We start from the raw sequence: 12,141 nt of genomic DNA, 5'->3' as shown, positions 1-12,141 counted from the left end.
GCCGAGGCAGGTGGATCACTTGAGATCAGGAGTTCTAGACCAGCCTGGCCAACATGGCAAAACCTCATCTCTACTAAAAATACAGAAATTAGCCAGGCATGGCGGCAGGCACCTGTAATCCCAGCTACTCGGGAGGCTGAGGCAGGAGAATCACTTGAACCCAGGAGGTGGAGGTTGCAGTGAGCCGAGCTGCACTCCAGCCTGGGCAACAAAGCAAGACTCCGTCTCAAAAAAAAAAAAAAAAATGTTAAGAAGAGATAGCCAGAGGATGGGGAGATTGTTTATATTATGGAATAGAAAAATCAGGAAGTACATCCTTAATGTACTTGCTGATTTTCTTATTCCATAATATAAACAATCTCCCACCCTCTCTAGTGAGTTAGAGCTAGATTTTTCACTTTTTGAGATTTTACAAACATGGAAATATAGACAGAATCTTGAGGGTTCAGATCAGAATTGGAGATATTAATGAGAAGCCATAGGTTTTAATCCATATACAAAGACAGCCACAGAAAGATAAAGATGGAAACTCCCAGGGTGCTGTGGGAATGGTCACCACTGCTCCCCAGGCTCCTCTCCCACCTGCTTTGGCCAGATCTGTATGCGCCTGCACATGGGAGGTAATTTTTTTTAAAGTTATGCATGTATGTGTATGCACATGTGTGTAGACATATATGCATTATATATATATTCTCTAGGTCTCACTCCACTGAGAAAACCTAGAAGCAATGACATCCCAATAGCAATGAGCATTTTAAACACCCAGATTTTGGTTTTGTAAATATCTCCTCCATAAAAATCAACAGCTGATACTAGGTCTGAGGCAGGGTAAGTACACAGTGAGTCTGGAATTGCTTGCCATGCCAAGTAAATATTCAAAGAACGAGGCAAGGTGGGAGGAACATTTGAGCTCACGAGTTTGAGATGTGCCTGGGCAACATAGTGAAACCCTATCTCTACAAAAAACTTAAAAGTTAGCTGGAAGTGGTGGTATGTGCTGGTGGTCCCAGCTACTCAGGAGGCTGAGGTGACAGGATCACTTGAGCCCAAGGGATTGAGGTTGCAGTAAGCTATGATCATGCCACTGCACTCCAGCCTGGGCAACAAAGTAAGTCCTTGTCTCTAATAAAATTTGTTTAATTACAAAAAGAGGCCGGGCGTGGTGGCTCACGCTCGTAATCCCTACATTTTGGGAGGCCAAGGAGGGTGGATCACCTGAGGTCAGGAGTTTGAGACCAGTCTGGCCAATATGATGAAACCCTGTCTCTACTAAAATACAAAAAATTAGCTGGGCATGGTGGTGGGCACCTGTAAACCCAGCTACTTAGGAGGCTGAGGCAGGAGAATCGCTTGAACCAGGGAGCTGGAGGTTGCAGTGAGCCAAGATCACGCCATTGCACTCCAGCCTGGGCAATAAGAGCAAAATTCCGTCTCAAAAAAATAAAATAAAATAAAATAAAATAATAAAATAAAAAAAGAATGAGGAGATATATCCAAAGAATGAGAGACGGAGGGAGGGAAGAACCCACCTTGAAAGATCTCCCACTGACCAAATCAGGAACAATAAGAGTATGAAGGTAAAACATAATAATGCATTAATTGAATAAAATACAAATCCATGACTCTATACTGGTGACAGATGAAGGTTTCTCCTTTCAGTAAAACAAACTAAGAGATAATGAAAATAGAAAATCACTGTTTAGCAACTATGATAGTGGTGGCTGATTCAGGCAGGAGCCATCCAGTGGGGACTGAAGCTGAAGTTTAATGTAGAATGGAGTTCAGGAATAATGTCAGCTTATCTCCCCTCATAACACTAATCAATTACCAAGGGGAAAGGGTGACATTATAGCCAAGTTTGACAGACATCAACATGACCAGGTGATCAATTTTAACATCACCAGGGGTGGGATGAGATAAGAAAATACCATGTTGAACGAGACTGAAGAGACAGGATATGGTGGGCAGTCAAATATGGGAGGGGCATGGTTGACCCAAGGCCCTGAGGACCTACCACAACCTTCCTTACAAGGCTACATTTCCCCTTGGCTGCTCCTGGACAATGTCTGAGTGGTCATACAGGAGAGGGTCCTTATTTCAGGAACACACACACTGGAAGAATTAGGGAGAAGGAAGTACCATGTGGACAGCCTGCACTCACACGGTTCAGAAAAAACACTAATGACCATGGGAACATGAAAAGACAAAGTGATGAGAACAAATGCAGTGAAATGTTGGCGAGAACCTGAATGAAAAGGGTTATGTTCCTGCAAGGTTTAAATTTCACATCAGGCCAGGTGCAGTGGCTCGTGCTTATAATCCCAGTGCTTTGGGAGGCCAAGGTGGGAGGATCACTTGAGCCCAGGAGTTCAAGACCAGCCTGGGCAATGTAGAAAGACCCCATCTCCACAACAAAAAAATTTTTTTAATTAGCCAGGCATTGTGGTATCTAGCTACTCCAGAGGCTGAGGCGGGAGAACCACTTGAGCCCAGGAGTCTGAGCTTATAGTGAGCTATGATTGCACCACCACACTCCAGCCTAGGTGACACAGCAAGACCCCATCTCTAAAAAATAAATAAATAAATTTGAAATCATTTCAAAATATGTTATTAATTAAAAATTGTCCAAGAGTATAATGAATTTATCTTAAAATAACAGGACATCCACATATCTATGGGAATGAATAACTTTTTTCCATAAGATCTTCAGCGTTGGTGAGGGAAAGCTCAAATGCTGGGTATGGAGACAAACAAGCATAAGAGAAGGATTTTTCCTAAGACAGAAGAATCACAACTTTTTAAATTCTCATGGTCAGATTGTTTTATCTTCTTCCTCCCACAGAGGAAATCAGGTTGTAGTGACTTAGTTCTAGAAGTGAAATTACAAAATGTCCAGAGGAAAAACCAAAATCAAAACTCTCATCAGCTTTTTTAGAATGTAATTGACTATCTGAATGGTGATGCTGCTATCAAACACAAATCAAAAATAAGGTAAGTGACAGCAGCCCTTCATCTACCCCCAGAAACTGTATTTAGAGTTGGAGCCAGCAGATAGAAGAAAGACTGGAAATACTACAGCCAAAAAAGGCATGACCTTTCTCATGGATACTTAAACAGGAAATGCCAGCAGCAAAAACACCAACCTTTGATGACCTTTCAACTAAAACGTGAAAGAACTGCAAGATCTGACTGCATTTTTATGAGCCTGGGAAGGAACACAGTTCTATTCACGCAGTGAAGATGAACTCATCTGTTGCTGAAATACATGCCATTTGACCATAAAAAAATGCGTGGCTGGGCATGGTGGCTCAGCTCACATCTGTAATCCCAGAACTTTGGGAGGCCGAGGTGGGGGGATCACGAAGTCAAGAGTTCGAGACCAGCCTGGCCAACATGGTGAAACCCCATCTCTACTAAAAATACAAAAATTAGCTGGGCGTGGTGGTACACACCTGTAATCCCAGCTACTCAGAAGGCTGAGGCAGGAGAATCACTTGAACCTGGGAGGTGGAGGTTGCAGTGAGCTGGGATTGTGCTGCTGCACTCTAGCCTGGTGACAGAGTGAGACTCCATCTCAAAAAAAAAAAAAAAAAAAAAAAAAGGTGTGACGCCTCGAGCAGATGAGACTTCTATTGCATCAAGTTATTAATCTACTAGCTTTAAAAGATAAGCAAAATAAAAATACCTTCACAAAGTATGCTTTTTTTTTTCTTTTGAGATAGGCTCTCACTTTGCCACCCATTTGTACAGTGGGACAATCATCACCCACTGCAGCCTTGATCTCCCAGATTCAAGCCATACTCCTGCCTCAGCCTCCCAAGTAGCTGGGATTACAAACACACGCCACCATGCCCAGCTAATTTTTTGTATTTTCAGTAGAGACAGCGTTTCACCATGTTGGCCAGGATGTTCTCGATCTCTTGACTTCATGATCCACCTGCCTCGGCTTCCCAAAGTGCTGGGATTACAGGCATGAGCCACCGAACCCAGCCACATGTGGTACTTTTTTTTTTTTTTTTTTTTAACTCTGGCAGTTACTTTGAGAGTTAAACATATACCTAAATGTGACCCAATTATTTCACTCCTAGTTTAGCCAAAACAAATGAAAGCATATGTCTGTATATCTGTGCAAAGACTTTTACAAAAATGTTCATAGCCACTTTCTTGGAAATATGCAAAACCTGTGAGGTTCACTGTAGGTAAATTAAAAAGCTGTCTTTTTACAAGTTCATGTACATACTTGATATTCGATAGTATTTCTTTCTCAACTGGTTTTCGACCAGGTAGAAAGCCACTCTTCACTTTTACTCGATAGCAGATGTTATGAAAACTTAACACAGCTCCTTCAGTAAATGCCTTCCGGTCATTGGAAGTTGTCATGGGGAAGCCATTGGTGTTTTCTTGTGACATTGGGATAAAAACTTCGACATTACTGGAAGACATCTGGAGAGTTTTTATCTTTCTGTAGACAGAAAAGCAACAGTAAGTTGATAGTCCAGATAAATGAGATTGCAAACACTAGGTGACAATACATTTAAAACAAGTCAATTTTTAAATGAGTGGCAATGAGTAGCTTCATTTCCAACGAACAGCCTATGCCACTGTGATAAGAACATCCTAAAAATATAAATGGGAAGACAGGCACAACTTGGAATGCATAAACTCCAATTACATGTGAAATGGCTCCTAATAAGTAAATAGGAAGAGTATGAAAATTACTAAAAACTGATAAAGCAGGAAAAGGATGGATGAGGGCTAGAACTGTCTGGCTTGAAAAGCATATAAGTCAAGTGCAGGGACAGACTACATGATCATCATCAGAACCTCTGTATTTTTTTTTCAAGGCCAGCCTGGCCAACATGATGAAACCCTGTCTCTACTAATAATATAAAAATTAGCCAGGTGTAGTGGCGTGAGCCTGTAATCCCAGCTACTCAGGGGGCTGAGGCAGGAGAATGGCTTGAACCAGGGAGGCAGAGGTTGTGGTGAGCAGAGATCGCACCACTACACTCCAGCCTGGGCAATAGAGCGAGACTCTATCTCAAAAACAAAGGAAAAAAAAAAGAACCTCTTTTTCTTTTTAATTGCAGAGTTTATAGCATCATTATTATCAAAAGGGGCTTAGTCAAGCAGTCAGAAACAGGAGACATTTCTCTGAATTTATAGCTCCAGACTTTATGTCGTAAGTTGTTATGCACCGTCAATCAGCAAAGAAGGTAAACTACAAAACTGTTTGCAATTACATAATCATTTCCTTAATTAACAAACATATTTAAATTCTAGGAAGATTTAAAGTTAGGTACGAAAATCATTAAGTAAGTCAAACCAAAAGTTAAGTAAAAATTTAAAACAAAAAAGAATATTAAATGTATAAATAAAATGTGAAATATTTCATTAAACAAATTACAAAAGGCCTCAAAAAAGATTAGAGTAAGACCTTAAGATGAGCTTAACAGCTTGTGAAACAGGTTTGAAGTGTTGACTTCAATAAATGTAGTTTTAATTTTTAAAAGTCAAAGTAATCCATGACAAAATTTCTCTCTGACTATGATGGAGTTGCTGTTCCAAACAAACAGTCCTCCTAACCACAACGACAAAAGTAGACAAAAAAAAGTAAGAAGAAATGTTGAAGAGTTCTGTCTGATAAAAGCAACCAAAGCGGCCAGGACATGAGGAACCAAAATCATGGAATGGAGGGACTGAAGCACTGAAACAAACTCTGCATTCTGCGTGCCCTTTCCTCTTGAGGTGGGTATTTGCACACAAAAATTGTACACACCTGGGGCACATCTCAGACAAACCAAGCAGGAAGAAGCTGCTAAAAGAAATGAGTCTGCTTACTGAAGTCACTACTATTTCTGGGCAGATATTTCAGCAGTCTGTCATCTGTCAGCACTAGGGAGACAAAATTTTGTTGGAGTTAAGTGCCTAGCAGAGGAGGAGCCCTGGAAAGAGATTCCAGAAGCATTATGCTTTGGGAATATGGACAAATCAAAAAACCAGCCTCTACTCAATCAAGACGATCTGCTCAGACTTTTAGAAGAAGGTTAAATCCACTCTCTAAGAAGATATCCAGATTTTCAATAAAAAATTGCCAGGCATCGGGAATCTCTCTGAATCTGCTATGATTCTGAGGGCTGCCTGATTCACGAATCATAAGTTTAAAAATAATGAAAAAAATTTTTTAAATTGCCAGGCATGCCAAAAAACAGAACCTGATGTTCCAGAAATGAGAAAATGGAAAGAGACCCACAAGTAATCTAGACTGGAGTTAACAGACATTGACATTAAAACAAAAGATTGACGTGTTTAAGAAAATTACAAGACAGACTCTCACCAAGGAACCAAGATCTACAAAAACAAATGAAAATTAAGAATTTGACAGATGAGTTTAACAGCAGCTTTCCTAATTTAGACACAAATTAGGAAAGAGAATTTAGTGAACTGGAAGACTAGTATACAGAAAACATCCAGGATAAAAACTATGAATGATGAAAATTATTACCATGAAAGGGGGAAAAACCTCCTAATTAAAAAGAATGAGAACTACATAAAAGAGCATAACAAACATATGGGATAAGATGAAAAAGGTCTGTCATAAGCATAACCGGAGACCTGAGAGAGGAGAGAAAATGTAGCAAAATGTGTACTTAGAATCAGTATTTGAAGAAACACTGGCCAGTATTTTCCAAAACTGACAAAGCTATCAAGCCATAGACTGAAGAAATTCTAGGAACGCCGAAGAGAATAAATACAAAAAAAAAAAACAAATCTAGGCATATCATAATAAAACTGCCAAAAACCAAAGTTATCTCCTAAGAACTGCTTCTGTAATCCAGAAACATATCATATTTACAAGTCTCTTCATTTGGAGCCTGGAAAAGTAAAAACCATTTAAAGACTGACATCCAGCAAATTCAAGGTACATGGCTGCGTTTCAATCTGTGAACACACGAATGGCAATAATTAGCCAAAATTCTATTCTCTTGAAGCATTGAAAGAGAAGGCGCAAGTACAGTCAGCAGCCCTGTCCTTGAGTTCTGCATCTGAGGATTCAACCAATCGCAAATCGAAAATATTTAAAAATAAGCCAGGTGTGGTGGTTCACGCCTGTAATCCCAGCACTTTGGGAGGTCAAGGCAGGCAGATCACTTGAACGCAGGAGTTCGAGACCAGCCTGCACAACATGGTGAAACCCCATCTCTATAAAAAATACAAAAAATTAGCCAGGTATGGTGGTGCACACCCATATTTTCAGCTACTCGGGAGGCTGAGGCAGGAGGATCACTTGAGCCCAGGAGGTGGAGATTTCAGTGAGCCGAGATCACGCCACTGCACTCCAGCCTGGGCGACAGAGTAAGATCCCATCTTAAAAAAAATTAATATTTAAAAATAAATATAAATGGATGGCTGTGTCTGTACAGAACATGTACAGAATTTTTTTCATCATTATTTCCTATACAATACAGTATCACAACTATTGCCATAACATTTACATTGTATTAGGTATTATAAGTAACCTAGAGATGATTTAAAGTATATGGAACAAAGCATGTATGTTATATGCAAATACTATGCCACTTTATATCAGGAACTTGAGCATATGTGGATCTAGGTGTCCGAGGGGAGTCTTGGAACCAATTCCCCAGGGATCTCTAGAGACAACTGCAATGTATGGACTTCACACCTTTACTTTAAGAAGGTTTTAAACCATCTCCCCATATATTCAGAAACCAAAATACACCAATTCCAACACTAGCAATCACTTTTCCTACTGTCATCCCCATTTGATGTTCATTCAGCCACTGAGGACATTTTCTAACCTTCTCTAAAGACTTCTTAAGAGTATTAAATAACTTATTGCTTGAATTTAAATAGCTCACTGACTCAAGATGGAAATTTTAAAGACACTTTTGTGAGGTTTCCACAAATAAAAGGCAACAACTAGAGCTAAAGTACCCAAGAAAGAGTGATCACCCATGCCCATACAAGACAGAGAGTAACACTTATAAATACAATCACAATCTTAGAAGTGCGTGCAGAGAAAGAGTTTGCCTTTATTGTGATAGGATTAAATGTGTAATTCACATTACTCAGGAGCTGTTTCATTCCTGGCCAGGATTCTAACAATCTTCCTCAGGGAGATGCGGGGCCTTAGTCATTCATGAGTCACAAACCAAGTGATTAGACAGGTATAACCAAGGCACACCATCAAGCTGACGCACGTTACATCAAAAACAAAGGAAAAAAAACCAAACAAACTATAATTCTAACACCAATATGGAGCAATACACTTACTCTAAGAAAAAAAATACAGTAAGGATTAAATAAAGAAAATATACCAAAACTCAGCACCAGACTCATCTCAAAGTGCCCAGTCTCTAATTAATATGGTATTTTGGGTTTAGGGAACTCTCTAAAAGTAACAACCACCTTTAAGCAAACACCAGTCCTTCCCCATGGTCAGAAGCTTTCTGGTCATGTGTCCTGGTCTCATTGGATTAGCATCATCTTTTTATATCAAGGAAAATACCCCATCACACGACGAGATGTCCCTACAACAAAAATCAACCTCCCACCTGTTGCTGTTTCCTTATTTGCGGAGTACCAGCTAATGCTAATCCAGTTTTTTTCCTCTTTCTGTGTCCTAGACCCCCTGCCAAGATCTTAAGTAAAAGGAAGCCTCCAAATGGCTTTACACTTTACCTGATCCCACCCGATTCATGTTATTTGGCCTGATTATGCATTTTAGCCAACTCGAAAAGGCCTTTCAAACAAGACAGAAAGGCTTTGCATATGGAGATTCTTTCCCCAGCTCTGCTGTCCCTTTCCTGCTGGTCTACCTATATTATTCATACCTTGCCTCTCTTGTTGCTTTCTAACTAGCAAGGCCATGTTTTTACTTTTTTTTTTTTTTTTTTTTTTGAGATGGAGTTTCATTCTTGTTGCGCAGGCTGGAGTGCAATGGCATGATCTCGGCTCACTGCAACTTCCGCCTCCCGGGTTCAAGTGATTCTCCTGCCTCAGTCTCCCTAGTAGCTGGGATTACAGGCGGATGCCATGACGCGCAGCTAATTTTTGTATTTTTAGTAGAGATGGAGTTTCACCATGGTAGTCAAGCCTGGTTTCAAACTCCTGACCTCAGGTGATCCGCCCGCCTCAGCCTCCCAAAGCACTGGGATTACAGGTGTGAGCCACTGCGCCCGGCGCATTTTTACTTTTTTGAGAAGTTTAACCATTTGTCTTCAATATATGCTGGTACTCTCTTATAAAAATGATAATCTGCATTAAAGATACCATATTTCTCAATTTTTTTTTACTCTTTATCAAACTCTTAATTGCATAGACGACTCTTTACAATTAGAACGCTCAAACTGCGCAACTTAAAACAGCATTTACATAGAATGAAAACTGAGAATAGGAAAAAAAAAAAAAAGTACACAGGTAGAGCCTAAAGTCTTCAGCCTGCCACCTGCCCAGCTGGAACTACCGCATATGTTGGTAGAAGCCACAATAGCCTCAAGTTAATTCCAGACTCTACTCTTCCTTTTTTTTTCCCCCTAAAATGACACTAGTATAGGAAGATGCACTCTTACCTCATAGCCATAGGGCATGCTGCATAAATTACATACCTCTTTAAACTGTTTACTGAGGTTAATCTCAAAAGATAACAATCCTGAGCAGTCAAATCACTGTCAGGCGATTGCGACAAACTTAGCAGTGGAAAGGAAAAGGAACACAAAATCTGAAGTTTAACTTACATAAATTGTACCTTGTCTTTAAAAGATATTATGGTGCTTTATTGCCTTTAAAAGGTTGACGCACGGCCTTTCATGTTATCTCCAATTTGACAGATTTGTCTTGAGAGGTCCTGTGTTGATTCTATTTAGGCCCAAAGCCTCCTTGCATGGTGGTTTCAGAGTTAAACTGGCTAGGTGCTCTAGGACCCCACATTATGGCAGCACAGTGATCTGGAGAATGCAGCCTGATTCCTGACAGACAGGAAGAAACCCCATCACAGAAGGGCTCAGTGAGAAGCCACTGAGGCCTTTTAATCAAGAAAGGCTCACGACACTAATGATGTGTATAAAGGAACATTCTGGGCTGGGCCAGGTGTGGTGGCTCTCGCCTGTAATCTCAGCCTTTTGGACAGCTGAGGTGAGCAGATTACTTGAGGTCAGGAGTTCGAGACCAGCCTGGCCAACGTGGTGAAACCCCGTCTCTACTAAAAATACAAAAATTAGCCAGGCATGGTGGTGTGCGTTTGTGATCCCAGCTACTCGGGAGGCTGAGGCAGGAGAATCGCTTGAGTTCAGGAGGCAGAGGTTGCAGTGAGCCAAGATCGTGCTGCTGCACTCCAGCCTGGGCAACAGAGCAAGACTCTGTCTCAGTAAATAAATAAATAAAGGAACACTTTGTTGTGTGGAGAATAACAGAAGGGAGAGGCAAGTGTGGAAGCAAGAACTAGCGGGGAGGTAACTGCAAAAACCCTGGGGAGCCATGTTTGGATAAGAGAGGCAATGACAGAGGGGACATCGAAGGTTAAGGCTTTGAGAGGGATGAACTTTTGTTAAATCAGAACCACAACCAAGACTCTCATGGATGACAAACCTGCCCACCCTCCTTGGGTCTTCAGTTTGCAACAATGTATCGCTGTTAGGTTTTCTTAAATATTACTTTAGAGAAGAAAAAGTCCTTCTCCATCTCCCGTGTGGGTTCTCTAGCTGGGGCCCTAGAAATTAAACTGGCAAAAGACAGGTTAATATGACCAAAAAAAAAAAAGTTTCCTTACACAAGCAAGTGTGGAAGTTTCATAAACAAATCAGACTCTAGGACAAGTCCAGATGATTGAGACTTTTTTTTTTTTTTTTTTTTTTTTGAGACAGAGTCTCACTCTGATGCCCAGGACGGAGTGCAGTGGTGCGACCTTGGCTCACTGTAACCTCTGCCTCCCAGATTCAAGCAATTCTCCTGCCTCAGCCTCCCAAGTAGCTGGAATTAGAGGCGCCCGCCACCACACCCGGCTAATTTTTGTATTTTTAGTAGAGATGGGGTTTCACCACATTGGTCAGGCTGGTCTTGAACTCCTGACCTCAGGTGATCCACCTGCCTCGGCCTCCCAAAGTGCTGAGATGACCGACGTGAGCCACCACGCCCGGCGATTAAGACTTACATACAAATTTCAGGCTAAAGAAAAAGGGGTTTAAGGTTTCTGGGGACGAGTCACGGCAAGGGAAGGGAAGAGATGGGGAGGAAAGGTATGGTAAATAAGGGCTGTCTTGGTATGCAGTTAAGTCCCTCTCAGGTGAAAAGAGCTACCTTGGAGAGACGCCTTTACAAATGGGAATTTTATTTATAAATGTACATTTCCTTTATAATACAATAAATTTATACTTTTTTGACAGTTAGGGTGAGGTAGAACTTTTCAAGGATCCAGGGGTTCTCAACGGCCTTTAGCTCAAAATAAGCCAAATGCCAAGTACAGGAAAGAATTATTTCATGCGCAAAGAAGCAAAGATAAACCCCTGTACCTTTTGCATAATTAATTAACTGGAATAGATTTTACAAAGAGAACTTTAGCTAAAAATCCCAAAACCAGACAAGTTGCCCAAAGACAGTCGAAAGAACGTACTCCATCTATGTAGCGAAATAGTGAGAAGACCCAGGGGTAAAGGTGAAAAGCCTGCAGAGCCTGGTGATAGCTGGTTGTCCAACACAGAATTTCAATTCAGGCATATTTTGGGGTGGCATTTTCCAGTACCCTTCGCTAGAGACCCACATTCACTTGAGCATCCAAGTGTGAGCTGTATTCAGAGTGGCATCAATGGACATAAAATATCATATACAGTTTTAAAGTCTAATATCTTGGTGGCTGTAATAAGTTTCAAAATCCATAAAGATCTTTCCCCTTGACCTCCCTGTCCCTTGACCTCTCCCTGAATGATCCTGACCTCCCTGCTACATTAGCCAGGCATTCTCCCACCTTGTCACTGTGAATAAAGACACTCTCCTCACTCCCATCTTTTCAGCTTGCTCTCTCCAGTTATCAGAGGCTCTTGTTAACAGAGACTCTCTATTCCCATGAGATGAGAAAGAGAAGGAAGGAAGGGAGGGAGGGAGGGAAAGAAAGAAAGAAGAAAG

The 12,141-nt window shown here is 41.0% G+C and overlaps 1 protein-coding gene across 1 annotated transcript in view; it reads right to left on the bottom strand.

The window, feature by feature from the left end:
* The window catches only part of LOC105479643 (ATP binding cassette subfamily G member 2 (JR blood group)), a 61,411-nt gene that overhangs the window by 42,970 nt on the left and 6,300 nt on the right, over positions 1-12,141 (bottom strand). The window contains exon 2 of the mRNA XM_011737725.2: positions 4,241-4,462. Within this exon, the coding sequence (XP_011736027.2) occupies positions 4,241-4,443 (203 nt within the window). The 5' untranslated portion in view covers positions 4,444-4,462. The remainder of the gene's footprint in view (positions 1-4,240; positions 4,463-12,141) is intronic.

This window comes from Macaca nemestrina, chromosome 3 (genome assembly GCF_043159975.1).
Source record: "Macaca nemestrina isolate mMacNem1 chromosome 3, mMacNem.hap1, whole genome shotgun sequence".
NCBI lineage: Eukaryota > Metazoa > Chordata > Mammalia > Primates > Cercopithecidae > Macaca > Macaca nemestrina.
Note: the sequence above shows the minus strand (reverse complement) of the source record. Positions and strands in the feature narration are given on the sequence as shown.